This window comes from Sinohyriopsis cumingii, chromosome 15 (genome assembly GCF_028554795.1).
Source record: "Sinohyriopsis cumingii isolate HCF-2022 chromosome 15, ASM2855479v2, whole genome shotgun sequence".
Lineage (NCBI taxonomy): Eukaryota > Metazoa > Mollusca > Bivalvia > Unionida > Unionidae > Sinohyriopsis > Sinohyriopsis cumingii.
In genome coordinates this window covers 9,901,074-9,921,534 of record NC_142975.1, presented here as the reverse complement: position 1 = coordinate 9,921,534, position 20,461 = coordinate 9,901,074, and the positions used below count along the sequence as shown (strand labels likewise).

Below are 20,461 nucleotides of genomic sequence, written 5' to 3'. Positions count from 1 at the left end.
CATTGTTCTTCATCAATGTTTTGAGTCAATGATTAAAAAAAATACGACCTTGAAAGATGACTTTCATTGTACCTAATACAGATTTAGAGATTTAATTTTAAAGGTTTGACCCACAACTACCTGGACAAGATATCAATCACATCCAGTAAAATACTGAACACCATCGTTTTCTTTGACAAGTTTTGTTTTCGTCGACATAAAAATCGGATCAAACTTCTAATCGAGGGAAGAGACTGGCACATTAGTCGTTGAGAATATGTCTAACTTGTCTCTTGAGAGAAAGTGCATCATGCTGATCCGTCACTGGTATTTTCATTCCAAAATGTTAAATAGTTTCAGAGGTCGAGTAAATGTAAATGCAGCTGGATTAGAGATCTTCAGGAAATTTTGGAGGATATCTTTTTTTTTACCCATTGTCTTCATATAACAGTATTGAACCTCAATATCAGAGTTTCTTTCTTTTCTTCGTCATATATATTCATTTCTCTCTCTCTCTCTCATTCACTTTCATGCCAATGCCTTATACAATTTACATGTATGTATGATTTGCTTACGGACTGTGTGAATTCAAGCTCTAAAGAAAGAGAATGAAATTGAAAAAGATGAGCATACAATTTATTACTTTCAACAAGACGGAATCCATGGAGAAGGCAAAGAGACAGACAAAATAAGATTAAAACGTAGTTATGAACAGTAGATATCAAATACGCATGCTAAAAATAACAATTTTTATATTCCATAAGGCAGTTGACATCAAACACATTTCAAAATATATGTAAGTTTTACATAAGCATGCATGAGTATATTTCAGGGTTTGACGCCGTTTGTTGTTGTTGTTGTTGTTCTAGGGTTTAACGCCATTTTTCAGCACAAGATAGGCCATATATGGCGGCCAGTATAACTGGTGGAGGAAGAACCCTGGAAAACCCAGGAAAGAACCACCGACCCACGAGAAGCTACTCGCAGGCTTTCCCACGTATCCACGCTAGCCGAGCCTGACGCCGTTTGTTAAAAAGAAGTTTTGAATAAGTTTTATAATTAAAACTAAATTTTAGTCCAAAAAGGTAGTTTCCTCCATTATACAATGAGGACATTATCTCTGCATGAATCTTCCTTCCAGGTGAACCATCTTTAAAAGAATGTCTAATAATTTCAGTTCCCATCCTCCAGTTTTAAGTTCATACTTTCTCCATTTAATTGGAACAAAGGCTGTGCTTATATGCAGTGAATTGTTCTGGTATTATATCCAACGTAGCAGTGTCCTTCTCATATTGGTCAAGAACATTTTATTTTATACACAGCTTGCAAAATGGGGGGGGGGGGATTACTTTTCCACCAGTACAGTACGTCACACATTCGTGGCGATTTTGAGATGGATCCATAACAGCTATTTTTTCAGTATTCAACACAGTGAAGGCATTTCAAACATTAAATTTATGTTCTAAATTGCAACTTCTCCCGTCATCCACATGAATTGTAAATTGCGCTTCAGCATTTTCCATTTCAAATAGTTCCTCGGAAGAAGGTCTCTTAGATTAGATAGTTTTTTTTTTTTTATAGTAAGAACTTAGTTTCTTGTTATCGCTCTATTTGTTTTACTAAAAGGAAGACCATCGGAACCAAGCTATAAAAGGGCACATGACATAGACCATGGGGTTTGCCCCGCCCATAATGGTCTCCGTTTACTTCTATAATCTGATATTAAAAAGTCCCTATATGAACTTCCAAGTCGAATCATTTGAAGCACTAGCTTCATTCTTGACTTCTGAACATGTTATTCCTCATATCGTCTGAAAACTATTTATCTTTGTAGTATTCCAATTGGCTTGTGGTTCTCAAATTGGCCTGTGGCGTTCAAATTAACTTGCTGTATTCAAATTGACTTGTAGTATACAAATTGCTTGAAGTATTCAAATTGGCTTGCAGAATTCATAACAGGCTTGTAGTATTCAAATTGAGTTGTGATATTCAAATTGGCTTGTAGTATTTAAATTGGCTTTCAAATTCGCTTGTAGTATTCATATTGAGTTGTAGTATTTAAATTGGCTTGTAGTAGAGAATGGGGGCCCCGAGTGGTCGAGTGGTCTAAAGCACTCACCGTTACGGATCACTGCCATCTCACCTCTGTCTGCGTGAGATCGATTCTCAGGCTCGGCTAACGTTGGTACGTGAGAACGCCTGCTAGTAGCTTCCATAAATGCAGTTACTTTTTGCCTTTATGTCATCAAACACTTTTGCGTTGGAGCTGTTCATTCTAAATTTTATCAAAGACATTTCCACAATGAAAAATTAGATTTAAAACTTGTATCAACATCTTCTGACACACATTATGTTTTCTATTTCCTTATCAATTTTTAATCTTTGCATTTCGATTACACATCAACATACTGCAGAGTAACTATGGAATGTGTACATGCCTGACATCAATTGCAAGAACAACACAAGCCCGAAACACCTAGTTAAAGATAAGGCACTATGTCCTCAATGGAAATTTAACCTCAGGGCTATGGAAATTTAACATTAATGTTTCAAAAGTGGATCGCAAAAACAAATCTACGGTAAAAATCCAAATCACACACTGTCTCTAGTCCTTGTTATCATTGTTATTCATATATGTTTTGTACAGTCAGTAGTTGGCATCCCACATAACTGGCTTCATATATCAAGGGCAATAATAATTATGTTTAAAACAGGAGTATGATACCAATGGGAGTTTAGCATTAGTCAATAGGATTAATTTGGTTATGGCATAGGTTGTACATACACCTACTGACCAACTCTAACATCTACTGACGAGCACCCACATCCATTACTCTACACCGACAGTTGCTAACATCACGCAGTCTAGCTGACTCTTTTTCATCTACTGATCAGTAACTATACCGACTGAATAACACACGCACACACACACACACACTGATAAAGAAGCGATTTTATTTACCAGCACAAACACATATTAAACCAATAAATAGTGTTACTGACATGACACATATCTACTGACCAGTCCACGCAGCTACTGACTTGTATCCACACATACCACCAACAGTCTTGCTGACCATCATGATCACTTTTTAAGCAACACCATGTCTTCCTGACCGGTACACACGTGTGTTACTAACAAGCACCCACATAGACTGACCATTATTTGCATCTACTGTGCAGATCCGACGCCTACTGGCAGACAAGCAATTGTGTTGTCCATCACCAATATCTACTGACCTATACATTCTGACTGACCAGCACCCATATATTCTAACTAACACTAAATATACTAATCAATAACCATTATTACTGATCAGTACAAACAATTTCTTACCAGCACATGCATCTACTGACCAACACCACACCTGATAACCAATACTCATACAAACAAACAGATGTGTAAAGGTGTGATGTAAGGTAAGGGGGGTAAGTAATGTGGTCAATACCTAATTTTGGAAAGACACCACCCCTTTTAGAAGCCAACAGTGGAAATTAAGCCATTTGGAGAGAATTGTGTCTAGTGGCCACATGCATATATCCGATATTTACATAGAAAGAATTACAAATACCGTATATTATTTTCGCGGTATCGATACGTGTGCATATATTTTACTGATGTTATAAATAACAGTATTCAAGAGAAACAACTTATAATAACACTTAAATTAATATTAAAATTCCAAAACTAATACGGACTTAATAAGATCCTAAAATTAAATTCCGAAATATTATTCTGAAGTATATGACTGAGACTAAATAAATTAACGATACGGAATTTAGTGGAGACAGAAAAGAAAGTGATGAAAAATATTAGTCACCTGGCCGATAGTGAAAGTAATACGAAAATGAAAGTCTGGAAAATAAACAAATATGGTTGAGACTTAAAAAAGGACTCTAAAATTGCGAAACAAATAAGACATATATTGGAGATTTGATGCTGTTGCTGTTATAGGGTTTAACGCCAGTTTTCAGCACAAGATATGCTATACATGCGGCCAGCATAAATGGTGGAGGAAGAAACCGGGAAAATCCAGGAAAGAAACACCGACCCACGAGAAGCTACCGGCAAGCATTCTTACATACCCTCATTGTTTTAGCCCGAGACTCGAACCCACGCAGACAGGTGAGATGGCAGTGATCCGTAACACTGAGCACTTTAGACCACTCAGCCACTCGTGGCCCCAGCGGAGATTTAAAAAGAAATGTTAATAATATACAAAAACTTTGCAATATGAATTTATATATTTTTTAAAACTATTTAAAGTTAAATATTTGCATATTCAATCTTTGGTTCTAAATTTGTGCAAGTATAATGTTATAAACTGAAAGAAACGTATATTAGTTCGAAGGAAATTACAAGCTTAAAATGTTAAAAAATAAAAAATAAAATGAAAATGAATAATGAAAAGTTGCGAAATGTAGCAGTATGAATTGTAATTATGGTAACACATAACTAAATGAAGCTATGTCGCTGTCAGTGTGATACGTACCAAATGACATTGACGATGGATTAATCCTGGTTGGCTAAGCTAAATAAAGAGGGTGTTTCTCAGACGAAATTCAATGTTTTAAGTAATCTCCTTCGAAAAATTAGTCAAGTTTCAAGGGAAGGCAAGAAATTATTAACTCCGGAGGAGTAGCAAGTATTCGCACGCTATAAATTACGGAAGGTACGAGTGTCTTAAAGGTACAGAGAGATACTGCTACGACAGAAGCGAGCGAGTCTCGAATAAACAAATTAAATAGTTCCATATATTGCCTTATACAGTATTGGCCTGGACCAGACAACCAAATTACGATTGATGTCAGAGAGAGAGAGATAGAGAGAGAGAGAGAAGAATACGACTACTCTAACCTGCCACCAACGTTGAATTGAAGTGACCGGCAAGCAACCAGGTTATGCAGGAATTCTGGACAATTGAGTTCGATCACTCGCTCAATCTTATGGCGAAATTTGTCTTATCAGTTAAAACAACGGCTAATTGCATTTCTTTAAAAAAAAAATAAAAAACCGTGTTTATTTCTAAGAGAAGTGTAAGCCTTCACATGTCATATTCAATTTCATTTTGATAATATAATTGATTAAATTGCTATATTTTACATATAGTGGCTCGTGTTGTTTTATTCTATATCTCTGCTTACAAGTCTGTTTATCCCATCCGATAGTTTGATATTTTATTATATTATTTACTTGATCCGGGCAATAACACCGTGGCCGATCATTCTCTAGATAACGATAACCATCATGTAACACAAAACTATTTTGATGTTGGACATGCACACTGGGGGCTGAGGGTTGGGTGCAGTTAGGACTTTTTCTTATTTAGCTGAAGTATTTCACCCTCGCTTCAGTGCAACGGGGGTCAATCTTCACAAAAATACAATAGGGGCAGGGGCAATTACTGGCATCATTTCACTGTAGCAAAGGAGGGGGCCCCACTAAAGTACATTTCCCCTAAGCACCTTTAACTGTCGCTGCCATTGCGTTTTAACTGACCCAGAAAAATATGCTGGGCTAGACCTATCAGTTTTCCTGTGTAATGGTCCATAAGCCACTTCCCCCATGGCATTCTAGATTTATTGGTATGTTTATCTGAGATTAGCCTGGAGAAATTGTTGCCCGTTATAGATAGTGAAATTATTTGTGGTCCGATTCATAAATGGGGCAATGCATTTTATACAGAGCGTCACTTGCAAATATTATCAGAGCAGTAGAAAATCCTTGAAGACCAGTGTCCATTTAAGTAATTCATATATATGTGTTGAGGTTCTGTTTGCCTATATATTCATTGTTACAGATTTCTGAAAGAAACTACTTTGCATATTTGTCTTTGCCATGTAATGAATAGGGAAGAAGCATTCTATATTCCTAGTTGTGGTTGTAACATTTTTATCGGACATGCCTATACAAAGTCGATGCTTGACATGGTCACAACCTATGCTTTGATTTACCGGCGAACAAAACTCTTGACCCCCTGTTGAATGTTTATAAGCTGTTCCTCGGCAAGTGCTGTCAAATCTTGGTGTCTGTAATAGTCATTAATGACACGGTCTAGCCTTAGCCTCTAGGCGTGATTGGTATGCTGATCGGAATTTAGGTAGAAAGCTGTGTAATATTATAGGAAAATGGTTGTTGATCAGATCCAAAATGCTTATTGTCAATTGGAGCAACCCATGCCATTTCTGGTTTCTTTCAAGCCAGAAAAAAACCATCAGAAGAAATAATGCTGCTTTCGAAACTTCTTTTTCACGAATCAATACTTTACTTTTCTTATATGCAGTGGCCAGAGACATTTCTAACATCTGTGTTATAGGCTATATCTATCTGCACGTCGAGTGTTTTGTTTTCAGTAGGGGCCTAACGCTATTTAAATTGGTTGTCTCTAAAGTTTTCCACTAAAGAAAGTTTGTAAAGGGAAGGTAATCGACTTGGCTACATGGACATAACACTTTCACATCCGCATGGTAATTTTGATGAAATACAAGTATCTTCAATGTGACAACTGTAAGCACAAATGCTTGATCAAGTAGGCAAACGTTCAATACTACAGTATTAATGGAAGACTCAATGAGAAACAATAGTACTGGAAATTCACAGTACGGTCGCCATTTTGAAAATGATGACTTTATCGGGACCAGGCCACTTGCATGTTATAGGACTCGTGGTACTAATGCAGTTCCCATAGTAAACCCATGCAAACACTATGATATTAAAAATTCAATAACTTAATTTTTTTTTAGCGCTCATGATCAAACCTATATTTATTGGTATAGATGAAACCTGTATGTCAGCTTCTGTGCAGAGGAAAGGATATGAGCTGCAGCAATTTCTGGAAACGCATGTGTTTGAAACATGTGCTTTCAATTCTGCACCAAAGAGTCGGGTGCTAATTTTAGTAATGAGTGTCCCAAACTCAAGACTGTTAAAGGATTGAAATTCCATCAATAAAACAATGGCTCTAAAACAAATTCACTTACAACTAGGACAAACTCTCAAACGTTCTTTTTCCTGACACATAACTTACATTATTAACCAATCCTGGTCAGCCAAACCCATATATACTCCATTTTATGTTCATCCATTCCAGGCTGGTTCCCTTTTTTCCATACCATTAGTACCGTGTGTCCTAAGAAGCCTTAGCTTTAAGATATTGGACTGCATGGAGGCAAGGGAAATATAAATGATAAAAAAGTGACTGAGTTTAAAATTACTGGACAATATGGGGACAACGGCAATGTTAATATTAAAAACGTCCCTATAATTAACATTTTAAAGTACATGGGGAAGTTAATAATATGCCATGTTGACAGATTTTGAAGGAACAAAGGGAAATGAAATATCAAAACTTATACCATTTTAACTTGCAAAAACCCCCACATTTACTGACCAACACCTGCACATAATAACCAACACGCTATCTGACTGACCAGCAACATCTTCTGACCAGCACTTACACATACTGACCAGCACCAACGCATAGTGGCCAAAACACAATGTTATTGACCAGTATCAACAACTTCTGACCAACACCTACACGTACTGACCATTACCAACACATAGTGTCATTCAACCGTACTGACCAAAACAGTCTTACTGACAAGCGCCAACACCTACTGACCAGCTTATGGATGCTTACTAACCATAACTTACATCTACAGGCCATCACCCACACATGCAAAGATAGGTTGTAAAGTTGGAAGATAGAGTAACTGTTATCATCCAAAACTGACACGTACAAAGGAGTGTTGTCTATTTTTTCTAACTACTTTCTTGAACTATGTGGCTTATTTGAGGTTGTCACATAATGCTCATCCTTAGCAACTGAAACATTTTTTAATCTCTTTAAAGATCTAACATTTTAGGTATGTTATCAACTGAATCTGACTTCAGAATACTGCTTTGGCAGTCTCGGTAGGAAAAGCATCAAAGATGATGCTACGTGTCTGGTTAATAAAGCTCTATTATCAAATTAAGAAAGCAACCAAACTGTGTTCTATTATCATGTTTACACATGAATAGCATCAATCACGATGAGAAAACAAGCAGATAAACACAGTCTTTCTTGAATGGATTACTTAAAAGATTTGAAAACAAAAACCTATAATGGAACAAAGTATGACCTTTTTATATGAAGTCACTGAATGAGATGTTATGTGCAAGAAAATGCCTTTAATAATTAACAAACAAGAACAAAACTCTCATTAAATGGATTTAATTTTGCAAATAACATCTTATATTTTATAGTTATTAATTATATTATGATATGCAAGTCATTTAAATAAAATATCTGCAAGTCACATGGTAATAAATGATGCCTAATAAAATGAAACATTTAAGTTGTCATAATTATACTACAGTATATATTCGCTTATAAGTAGAGTCCAACTACAAACATGGACCATGATCTGCCATTGCATAATGCACCAACAGATCAGGGTTTATATTGTTTGTTGTACTGATCACACCAACGTACAATAGATCTGCTGGTGAATTATGTGAGGGCAGATCTGCATTTGATTTGTTCTCAGTTGGACTAAACTCTAAGTGAGTATACATGGTATATTTTTTCTGAAACATACACCTTTGTAAAACTGCAAAACTCAAACATCAATCAAACAGGTAAGTCATGGAATATGTGTGCTTTAATTAAATATTCTACTAACAAAATGGTACCTAGCTTTAGCTTGATACCACTATCATCTGATTCTTATCAATATGGTACCTTTATCTAGATGTAGCTATCATACCTTTAGCAATTTAACAACTAATTAGTTACACATCAAGTCTTCATTTTTGCAAACAATATTCACTTGCTTAACTTCTTTGAATACGTTTTAATGTAGTCTCATTCAACCTGACACTTATGTGGCACTGTGAGATCCTGACACTTGTGTGGCACTGTGAGATCCTGACACTTGTGTGGCACTGTGAGATCCTGACACTTATGTGGCACTGTGAGATCCTGACACTTGTGAGGCACTGTGAGATCCTGACATTTGTGTGGCACTGTGAGATCTGATCAAGATCCACAAAAGTGACTGTAAGTCTCCAAACAAGGTTTATAAAAAAAAACTCTGGTAAAGTTGCTGACTCAGGTTGGCAGGTTAGTCGACATTCCAAAATAAAAAAGACTTTGATTCCATAAATACACAATTTTCATACTTTTGCTTTTGTTTCCAAATTACTACATAATATGTTTCAACTGACTACATAATATGTTTCAATTGACTACATATGTTTCAAGTGACTACATAATATGTTTCAACTGACTACATAATGTTTCAACTGACTACATAATATGTTTCATTTGACTACATGTTTCAATTGACTACACAATATGCTTCAATTGACTACATATGTTTCAAATGACTACATATGAAGGTATGTTTCAATTAACTACAGAATATGTTTCAATTGACTACATATGTTTCAAATGACTACACAGAATGTTTAAGTGACTACATAATATGTTTCAACGGTCTTACTAAAATATAATGCAAACTGTCAGACTATGACACACTGAGTGCATAAAGAGGGCACATATTGTCGACTTTGGCACCAATATATTCTATCCCCTGTAAAATACATTCTATCACCTGTAAAATACATTCTATCACCTGTAAAATACATTTAAAATATGTTTACATTTATTGCTACATAAAGATAGTCTAAACAGACTTATTGGTATAAATGGTTTATTTCTGGACAGAAAAAAAAGAAGAAATAAGAACTGATTTGAGAAATACATGAATCTGACCCTTAGATAAACTGTTGAGAGATGAATGGGCATTACCCCATGACCTCAGCCAGAAGCATGACCCATGGGCAGGAATGCTACAAGAAGTACAGTGTAAGAGGTTGCTATGTACTGCAAAATAAGAGTGCAAAAAAATAAATGAACAGAAAGTATGTTATGTTTGGATTCAATGGGTCCCATAACCCAAAAGGAAGAGTGGCACAAGCTGATAGGTAAGAATGTCATCATGCAATAGTGCAAATATACATAACCGCTCCAGTGGTCTAAGTGGTTGGAGTGTCTGCCTTGGATACAGAAGGTCACAGGTTTGAACCCCGACCAAGTCATACCAAAGACTTACAAAAATGGTACTAACAGATTGGCACTCAGCATTAAGAGGTTAGTGTTAGGACTGTTCGGCCTGGTGTGAGGATATAATGTGACTGGGTGGGACATCATGCTACATGACTGTGGCATGATGCCCCAGTGCTAGACATCACCAAAATGAGTAATACTTCTGAACCCTATCCAGGGTTGTAAGCCAGCAGAGAACAGTGGTATAAAGGAAAGCAAGAATCTATGATCTAATCATGTCCTACATTTACAGTGAATTGTATGAGATGTTCATTTAAACATTAGAAATTTAATGAAAACTGATTCAGCAGGGAGTCCATGTGTGATGGTATTATATTCTAAACATGAAGTGAATTGGTTACTGAAAAGTGAGAAAAAAAATTATAAGCAATATATGTCCCTATCCGAATTTCTGACTCCATGGCCCCACTTTTGGGCAAGTGTGGTACTAAAAGAAGGAGTGTATTTGATATTGTTATTCAAATCTGAAGTGAACTGGTTAAGGGGTTGCTCAGCAATTAAAACTTCAAGTGAACCGAGTAAAGAGTTATATAAATATAAGCAACTGAAAAACAACTTGAATAACTCAAATTTTAACCAAAATAATATTTGATCCCATGCCACACCCTGGGGCAGAACCAGGCAGCATGGCTGAGAAGGGAAGAATGTGGTGAGGTTTTAAATTTCAAATATACAAATTGATGGAGATAGTATGAAATATAAGTGATAACTAAATTTAAGCAAAATGTGGATAGGAGAGAAGGACAGTTTGTGTTGAAACTGTATTCGAAAGATGTAGTGAACTGGGGAAGAAGTTATTGATTCACAAGTGCTGGAAAAAATTTAATCATAACATGTTCCCAAAAAAAGGAATGGCCAACGAAAACCACACCCAGGGGCAGAAGTTGTAACCAGATAATAGTTGCAAGGGATAACATATTCCAAATATGGGGCTTAAAAAGAACAGAGCAACATCTACCGATCTCAATAGTACAGACTTTGACCACACTTTCAGTCAGTATAAAGTATACTCTGAGTCTCGAAGGTGTCTGGTTGAATGAGACTAGTTTGGTTATTGTAAATATAGTAAGTTTTAATGATATTGTAAACATTGTAAGTTTTAATGACATTGTAAGAATTGTAAGTTTTAATGATATTGTAAGAATTGAAAGTTTTAATGATATTGTAAGAATTGTAAGTTTTAATGATATTGTAATGGTCAAAAGCATTACAATAGTCTATGCATCTGACTTTCTTTCTGACAACTTTCCAGTATCAAACCATCTTATCAACCTTTCTTGTACTGAATCGAACCAGGACTAATTTATACTTATTAATCGTCTGTTTGAGACACTCAGTATTCTGATGGTCAAGCAAAACAATTCTTATCAATATGAGATCCATGTGATACAATACTATTAAAACTGTATTCTTTTTACAAACATAAGCTATGGGCATCAAGGGAAACAAATCACTACAGACACTATGGGCATCAAGGGAGGCAAGTCACTACAGATACTAAGGGCATCAAGGGATGCAAGTCGCTATGTGCTGTTTTAACCTCACAGTATAACAGAACAAGACAGATAATCAGTGCATTTTTACTGCAGGAAGCTAATAGATTTTTGCTATCGGTAGTCTGCATATACCATAAATACTCATGTACAAGTCAAGTCCAATTGCAAACTGCACAGACCTAAATCAGCCATCCTATAATGTGTTGACAGATCTGGGTTTATGCAGTTTACTGGGAGTAACCAATAGAATAAACAACACAGACCCTGGTCTGTTGGTGCATCATGCAATGTTAGATCAGGGTCTATGCTGTTTGCAGCTGGACTCAACTTATATGCGAATATATACAGTAAGAATTATGTCTGTACCTTTCGTACACGTTGATTTCTCTTTATTAAAAAACTAGGTCAAATAAATATAATAAAAGATCTGTTTTACAATAACTGAATCATGCATACCTTCAATATCTAAAAATTAATGCCATAACTGAAAAAATAAATATGATAAATCTCAAATTGATTAAATCAAAATAGGCAACAAAAATGAAGAAAAAAGAAAAAACAGAAATTTACACTTACAAATGTTGTTCTTCCATTATATTCAAACATGATCATGCCATCACTAACTTCTTAAAAGTACTTGACTGAAGGGAAAACATATAAAAATGCTGACAAAAAGCAAAAATATTATTGGCGTTTAATGAATATAGTTTTCTAACAATAAAATATCAAGCAGAAAATGGATTACTCTTAGTTTAATGGCTGCCATGGTTTTAACTATTTGGTAGTCCCTATGCTGTTTAGAAAATTCCCATATTTCACAGTCTATGCTGATGAGAGAACACCCATATTACACAGTCTATGATGTTGAGAAAACAGCCATATTACACAGTCTATGCCACTGAGAAAACTCCCATATTAAAGAGTCTATGCTTTTGAGAAAACACCCATATTACACAGTCTATGCTGTTGAGAAAACACCCATATCACAGCCTATGCTGTTAAGAAAACACCCATATTACACAGTCTAAGCTGTTGAGAAAACACTCATATTACACAGTCTATGCTGTTGAGAAAACACCCATATCACAGCCTATGCTGTTAAGGAAACACCCATATTACAGCCTATGCTGTTAAGGAAACACCCATATTACAGTCTAAAAGGTTGTGCTGTATCTTCAAATTCGATTAAATTTGAATGGCAAGCATAGCCATCAAATTCCTGAACATAGTTTAAACAGATCAGATCATAGTAATAAGGACGGTATATACCCACTTACAAGTTGAATCCAACCGACAACTCTAAAGACCCAGATCTGCCATTACATAATACAGTTTGCTAGGACTAATCAGTGGAACAAACAACATGTGCATCATGTGGTGGAAAATCTGGCTCTATGTTGATTCAGCTAGACCCGACTTAAAATCAAGTACATACGGTAAAAAGTTAGCATTGTATGCCTTGGGGAGGTATGCTTATTAATGACTTCATGCAACAATGGGAAAAAAGCACAGTAAATACAGTTAAATACAGGTAAGTACAGGTAAATACAGGTACAAGGTAATGCAAGCAAATCTCAGTTAAAATCCCCATCACATGCATCACTTGAGAAAATGAAAAGAAAAAGTGAAATAATACCATTTTAGTAGTCCCACCAATGACTATTCGGTAATCTGCTAAACTTTTCTTTAATAAATCACCTTCTGAATATATATATATATATATATATATATATATATATATATATATATATATATATATATATATATATATATATATATATATATATATATATATATATATATTACAATGATAAAGACATTTACACAATAAATAATGCAATACATGTGCTTCACTGAGATATTAGTATAAAAAAAAAGATGTTCAAGAAATAGTTACATGAAATGCTTCTATGGAAGAGATATTTTCTACACATTAGAATAAATAACTTTGTAGCAATAAATTGAATTGTTTGCTTTTGTATTTACAAGTACAAATTGGGAGCCAACCAGTCACTTTATTTTGTGAAGACTTTTTCAAAAATATGACTTTTTGGAAATGAATATTTTCTATGTTCTAGACTCACTGAGCAGAGAAAGTATCTGAATATCAGTCTGCAGGACCTGAGAACTTTTGTTGGATAAGTTTGCTGATCAGAAAAATGTTTTTCACTGCACGTTAATCTAATGTCTAGTATTTATACTGGGCACTCAGAACCACGGGCACAAGCCTGGCTGGATATTTTCATTAATTTTCATTTAATTTGTCTCAGGTTCATTTTGACATATCAATAGTGAGTTATAATTCATTTTGTTGAATGAGTTTGTAGGATATGTGGGCAATGTTTGAATGAGTTTGTAGGATATGTGGGCAATGTTTGAATGAGTTTGTAGGATATGTGGGCAATGTTTGAAAAGAATTGGGTCAAAAGTTTCAACATTCTATACAACTCTAACATGCAAGCATATTTATTTGTTTTAAAGTGTGCATAAAAAATAAGTATTAATATGCAAAGTCGTGTGACAGTTGATCTGCAATTTAAGCACAATAGCTGTGACTGTAGCTCTGCAAAACATTACAACATTTCTTCTGCAACATTTTGCAACGGACTGAAATCGTTATAACAACTACTGGGTTACACTGTTTACAGTCATCCTCTTTGCTTTGTTATGGTCATGCAACACAATGCAACTTTTATTATTACATAAAGTCATCTAAAAGTCAGGTTCAACTGCAAAAAAACATAGACCCTGCTATCGTCATTGCATAATGTGCCAGCAAATTAGGGTTTGTGTTGTTTGTTCAACTGATAACTCCAAACATACCGCACTGACCAAGATCAGCCAACACATAATGTCAAAGCAGATCAGGGTCTTTGTAATTTGCAGTTAGGCCCACCTTATTATTGAGTATGGACATTATGTTACAAATAATGAGCCATGACCTATGAGCTGACCTTCCGGGACACATCAATAGGCACCAGCATAGTGATACATGTAGGTTGTTGTTGTTGTTGTTGTGGGGTTTAATGCCCCCAATACATGTAGGTACATATAACCCAATTTAACAGGTTGCTTTTCCCTTTCATTACATAAGCATATGAATTCAAGGGCAATGATTGAAAAACTCAACCTCAAAGTATCAAACAAGTGGTACCATATATCCCTGCCTGTAAATTGAGTTCAACTTCAAACAACACAGACCATGATCTGACACTGCATAATACCCTAGCAGATCAGTGTCTATGTTATTTTTTGCACTGATTATTCCTATAAAACTGCACTGACCCAAATATGCTGGTGCATTAAGTGATGTGCAGTTTTCAGTTGGACTTGAGATTGTATATAGGGCATATAAAAAGTGTCAAACATGTAGTCAATACAAAACAATAGAAGAAAAGTAAAAATCCTTTCTGGTCATCTGTTACTCAAGGAGTTAAATTCTTTTTAAAAAATCTCATTTGTATCTTAACATATCTGCATTATGGACTGAAGAGTCAAAAGCATGTAAAGAAAATGATGGAAGTACACAGCTGGTGACCAAACTACTTTATATAACTGTTTATAAGTTGAGTTCAACTGCAAAATACACAGACTCAGATCTGACATCATATAATGTGCTGGCAGATCTGGGTCTAAGCAGTCTGTCACTAGTACAATAAACAACACAGACCTTAATCTGCAAGATTTGGACACTGTCTCATCACAAATAAAAAATTTCAACATATTTTATGTTTTCAAAGCCTGATATGAATTATTTGTGTTTATATTATTTGACAAGGTAACATTTGCATGTGATAGGCTATAACTTTATACTATTTTAGAAGGTGACAATTGCATCTGAGAGGTCATAACTTTTGAATAAATTAAATCTCTTATGACAAGAAAATATGTAGTAGATATTATTTAAATGTCTTTATTTCTGTTCTGCTTGTGAACATCTGTCTATCAGAGTTCCAGGAAAGGTATTCTCTATTTAAAGTTCACATGATCTCAAAAAAATATATTCAAGTTACTCCATTATAAAGTCAGGCTACACAGTTGTAAAGTCAGGCTACACAGTTGTAAAGTCACGCTACACAGTTGTAAAGTCATGCTACACAGTTGTAAACTTATGCTACACAGTTGTAAAGTCATGCTACACAGTTTTAAAGTCATGCTACACAGTTGTAAAGTCACGCTACACAGTTGTAAAGTTATGCTACACAGTTGTGAAGTCATGTTACATAGTTGTAAAGTCATGTTACATAGTTATGCCTACATCATTATTAAAATTATGTGCATCAGCTGTAATGGAAGATAAAGAATATTTATTAGACGATTTGACAAGACCTATGTGGCTTTCATTTGATTAGACCAACTTAACAATATCTAACATGTCTAAAATATACAATTTTTTAAATGACATAAATATAAACATTTAACAAACTAAGACAATGAATACAATAACAGTTCATACAAAGTTTCCATGGAAATGACAAATTAATTATAGATGAAGATTAATATAGATTCATAAAAATGTTGACTGGCTGTTATAAAACAAGGTGACTTTATGTTGTATTCATTAAGTATACATTGTAAACATCAAAGAAAGACAAGCATGTATAACAAGAGAAAGAATCAACCACAATAACACTTTAAAAAAAGACATTACTAAAAGCTTGCAGCACTTTTAAGTGAGAAAAAAAAAATGGGGAAAAAAGTGTTTTTATTGCAATCTGCCTCCAGGACAGTGCTGGACGTCATGGTTACTGTGGAAAGCTTCTATTTCACTTTCGTCGTCGGCTATAATTAGATATCCATGGAATATCTCCTCTATGTGGGCCTTCATGTACTAAAACAGAAAGAAAGAAAAAAATGTTAAAGATTCAAATTTCTGGCAAATGATCATGTCCAAATATCATTCAAGTTACAAAAGTGGGCAAAATTACAAATAAAACATTAAATTGCAGAAATGTGGGATGTGCAAGAATCATATCAATTGATAAGCTGAAGTATGGGGAGTTGGACATATACATTGCTCACCTGGATCACAAGAACTTAGCAAGATGCCCAAGTGGGTCTGAGATCACTTACCCAACTTATCTGCTTACTAACCAAATGTAAGAGCAGTTGGTCAAGAAATCTAGGTCAGCAGGATGCTTATGTAGGTATATGCTGTTGATTGCATATGTCATGAAAGCAACAGTTTCCAGGTTTTAATGTATATAGTAATTTCATCGATATTTTCATGGCACACAAGTATCATCTGACTAATATTGAAAAGTCCTTTATGCCAAGATGTTTCCAATGTTTGTCTGAGAAGAATTCATTTCAAAGTTTTTCTATGTTTAGTAATGATGATGGATCAGCAGCAAATGTACAAAGTTTAAAGTTTTTTTAGAGGATGCTTTCTGTCAAATTTGGTCAGATACTGTTTATATTTTTGAAGAGAATGTTTTAAAAAGATTTTTCTATATCTATTAATGGTAGCCATAACTGATGATGGATCATCATCATCATTTATTTACAGAGCTGAAAGCTGTTTTGGCCACAATGATTGCTGGTCTCTCAAGACAGGTGGTCTTTAAAAGCAGTGGTCTATCAAGATAGGTTTTACAGCATACTTGAAATGACAAATTTATTGTTTGGTAATTCCATGTTTGATACAATCTTATATATATAAAAAAACATAAATATTTATTAATTCTGGCAACATTTCTAACTCGGCCACTGAATAATAAATCAGTGAATTAAGAGTAAAAGAGTTAATATTGGACTCAAAGAGAAAAGATCATATTTTAAATGGCATAAATAATACTATAATATTATCAAATGTGCCACTGTTCACTACATTGAAGAATCAATTTTATAAAACTGTGAAGTATCAATTTTATAAAACTGAAATGTTTTGACACTAGGCTAAGATCCATTAAGTCTATTGATACATGGTCAAGTGCTAGTTGACAAATTCAGTCCTTGTTATTTATTGTATCATATATAATCACCTACAAGTTAATTAGAACTGAAAGCAACATAGACTCTAATCTGACATTGTATATCGTGCAGGTAGATGGGAGTCTATGATGTCTACTAATAAAATAAATATGACATTCTTGAGCAAAATGGACAGACATCTGAAAATATTGTTATATATTATTTACTTTATATTGTGTGCTTGATATTTGTCAGTGACTGAGGATTGTTTCATGTGTACCTGATTTCTGTCATGTTAGTAAGTTATAAATAAATTGTTTACTGAAATCTGAGTTCAAGGTCAAGCCTTACTTACAAACTTAGAATGTTCTGGAAGGAAACTTGTGACCCACATCCTGGTCATTTAATTGTCTTAGGTAAAGTGATATTAGTACATACGAATGAGGTAAACAAATTATTAATAATTTTAATAAACTTGTTAGTCTTGCTTCTGTCTGTCACTTCATTTAATACCATAGAGTTGTTACAATATGTAATTCACTTAAGTATGACAGTTAGATTATAGTGACCTAGTTTTAGCATAGTTTAGTTCCTCTCCTTAGGATGCAAGCACAGACCATTTTTCATCAGTCTATGTTAAGCAGAGTTCAAGGTATTTTGGGAGTAACCCACAAATAATTGAATGATGCTTACATAATACAAGAAAATAACTGAAAAAATTGAGAGGCCTAACTGTCAGGTGAGCAAAATATACCTTATTTTCAACACCTATTTTATTGTTGTTATCATTAATGAAAGTTAAATAAACATCCTAACTAAGTCCTAATTAGGGCATTTAAGATGAGACTGTATCAATTATTGGTTAAACCAATATGACTTTTCACAATGTATTATAAATGGATTTTGCAGTCACACTTTTAAAATATACTTTACAAAATGTTTAAGACTTGACATTTAAACTAATTTCTCATCTCATCCCAAGTGTTTTTAATCTGGGTATGACTATATCACCATATCTAATTACAATGTCATTAGAGTAGAAAGTGTAAAACCAATACTTAAAAATGTAAATCAATATATATATACATGTGTTTTTCATTGAAAATAAAATGACTACATGTGCTCCCTTGACAGTGCAATGTGTAGCTGTATCCTTTCCGGAGACTGAGTGAATACGAGTCAATATAGAGACAACCTTTATATGTTATAATGTGCTATTCTGTGACTTATATCTAATATACTTTGTGCAAATTTTACAAACTATGTGATAATTTGTTGAATAATGTAACTACCTTTACCCAGCCAGGCTTTGAGAGACTTTTTAAAAGTGACCACATCCGAGATTTGTGTAACTGAGACCATCACATTAAGCTTTATAGTAATTGCACAAAATATCCAACAGAAACTTTTCAAAATAATAAGAAAAGACACTTTTCTTTTTGTGGATTGGGTCAGTTTTACTTATTACTAAATGAAATTTGTTACATTTATGAGGGTCAAGCAATCAACATTCCCATGCGGCAAGTTGTGGTGTGGTAAAGAAATACACGATAATTCCTATACCTGATGTGGAGACATTTTCTTTTAAAGTTTACATTGTTCCTTCTTTACAACACTATTCAATGGAACGTTAAATGTGATTTACCATATATACTCACTTATATGACAGCTCCAACTGCAAAGACCCAGATCTGTGACCATGCAATGCACCAGCAGATCTGGGTCTATGCAGTATATCAGGAGTAATTACTAGAACAAACAACATAAACCCTTATCTGCTCATGTCTTAGGTGATGGCAGATCAAGGTATATGTTGTTTGTAATTGGATTCAACATGCCAGAGAAAATATATATGGTATACTATTATAGTCTTACAGTGAGGAACAGTCTAAGATGGCTGAGTCATTATACTGTAAAAATGGGGATTTTAAGGATAAATCATACTTTTGATTAGTTCTCATTAGCCAAGAACAAAAATTAAGAGCAATTAGTCAAAGTAGCAATCATAAGACAAAATTCAAACAATTTCAGTGGATCCATGCATCACAATTTATGTAAGAATGTATTGATGGGGATTATAACAAGAGATCACCAGATTTCCAAACTTGCAGAATATATTTAACAGTAACAGTAATACACTAATAACAGGGCCCCGAGTGGCCGAGTGGTCTAAAGCGCTCTTCGTTACGGATCACTGCCATCTCACCTCTGTCTGCGGCGGTTCGAGTCTAAGATTCAGCCAATGTGGGCATGTGAGAAAGCCTGCCAGTAGCTTCTCGTGGGTCGGTGGTTCTTTCCGGGGTTTTCCGGGTTCTTCCTCCACCATTAATACTGGCCGCCATGTATAGCCTATCGTGCTGAAAAATGGCGTTAAACCCCACAACAACAACAACAATACACTAATAACAACAATTCTAACTGCATTTCAAGCTCCATCCTAAAATTGTCATGCATATTAGGAAAAACATGTTTGCAAAATCTTACAGATGAATATGCACTTGAAATTCTGAGACTACAGAATGCAAATTGAAAGAGTCCATTTACAAAGTCCACAATAGATAACATACATCATGACAAGACTCCCTTGAGGGGACTGATGCTCTACTGGGTTAAACAAATTTCTTAACTATTGAGATTTTCAAATTAGTTGCTGTTGTGGATATACTGGATATCAGATTGGTATCATTTTCATTTAGGACAAAGTAGACATCACTAGAAGTCTTTTGGTAAAAACATCAAGTATTATGATCATCCATTCAGAGGAGTAATGACAGTCATCACATCAGCCATAGTGGATGTATAACTGGCACCAATTAGGTAACATAAGAAGCATATTGTTGAAAACCCCATGTTGATATAGCCATTTGTTTGGAAAGAGAAGAGACCACAATATTTTCAAGATAGCCTATGGCAGCATATTGAGCCCCCACATCAGCTCCATTTTCATTTAGGACTAAA

The 20,461-nt window shown here is 34.7% G+C and overlaps 1 protein-coding gene across 4 annotated transcripts in view; it reads right to left on the bottom strand.

The window, feature by feature from the left end:
* Positions 1 to 8,179: 8,179 nt before the first annotated feature.
* The window catches only part of LOC149781245 (uncharacterized), a 306,624-nt gene continuing 294,342 nt past the window's right edge, over positions 8,180 to 20,461 (bottom strand). For all 4 annotated transcript variants that reach the window (XM_089935331.1, XM_089935329.1, XM_089935328.1 and 1 more), the window contains one exon: positions 8,180 to 16,421. In XM_089935331.1, coding sequence (XP_089791457.1) covers positions 16,357 to 16,421 — 65 coding nt within the window. In that variant the 3' untranslated portion in view covers positions 8,180 to 16,356. The remainder of the gene's footprint in view (positions 16,422 to 20,461) is intronic.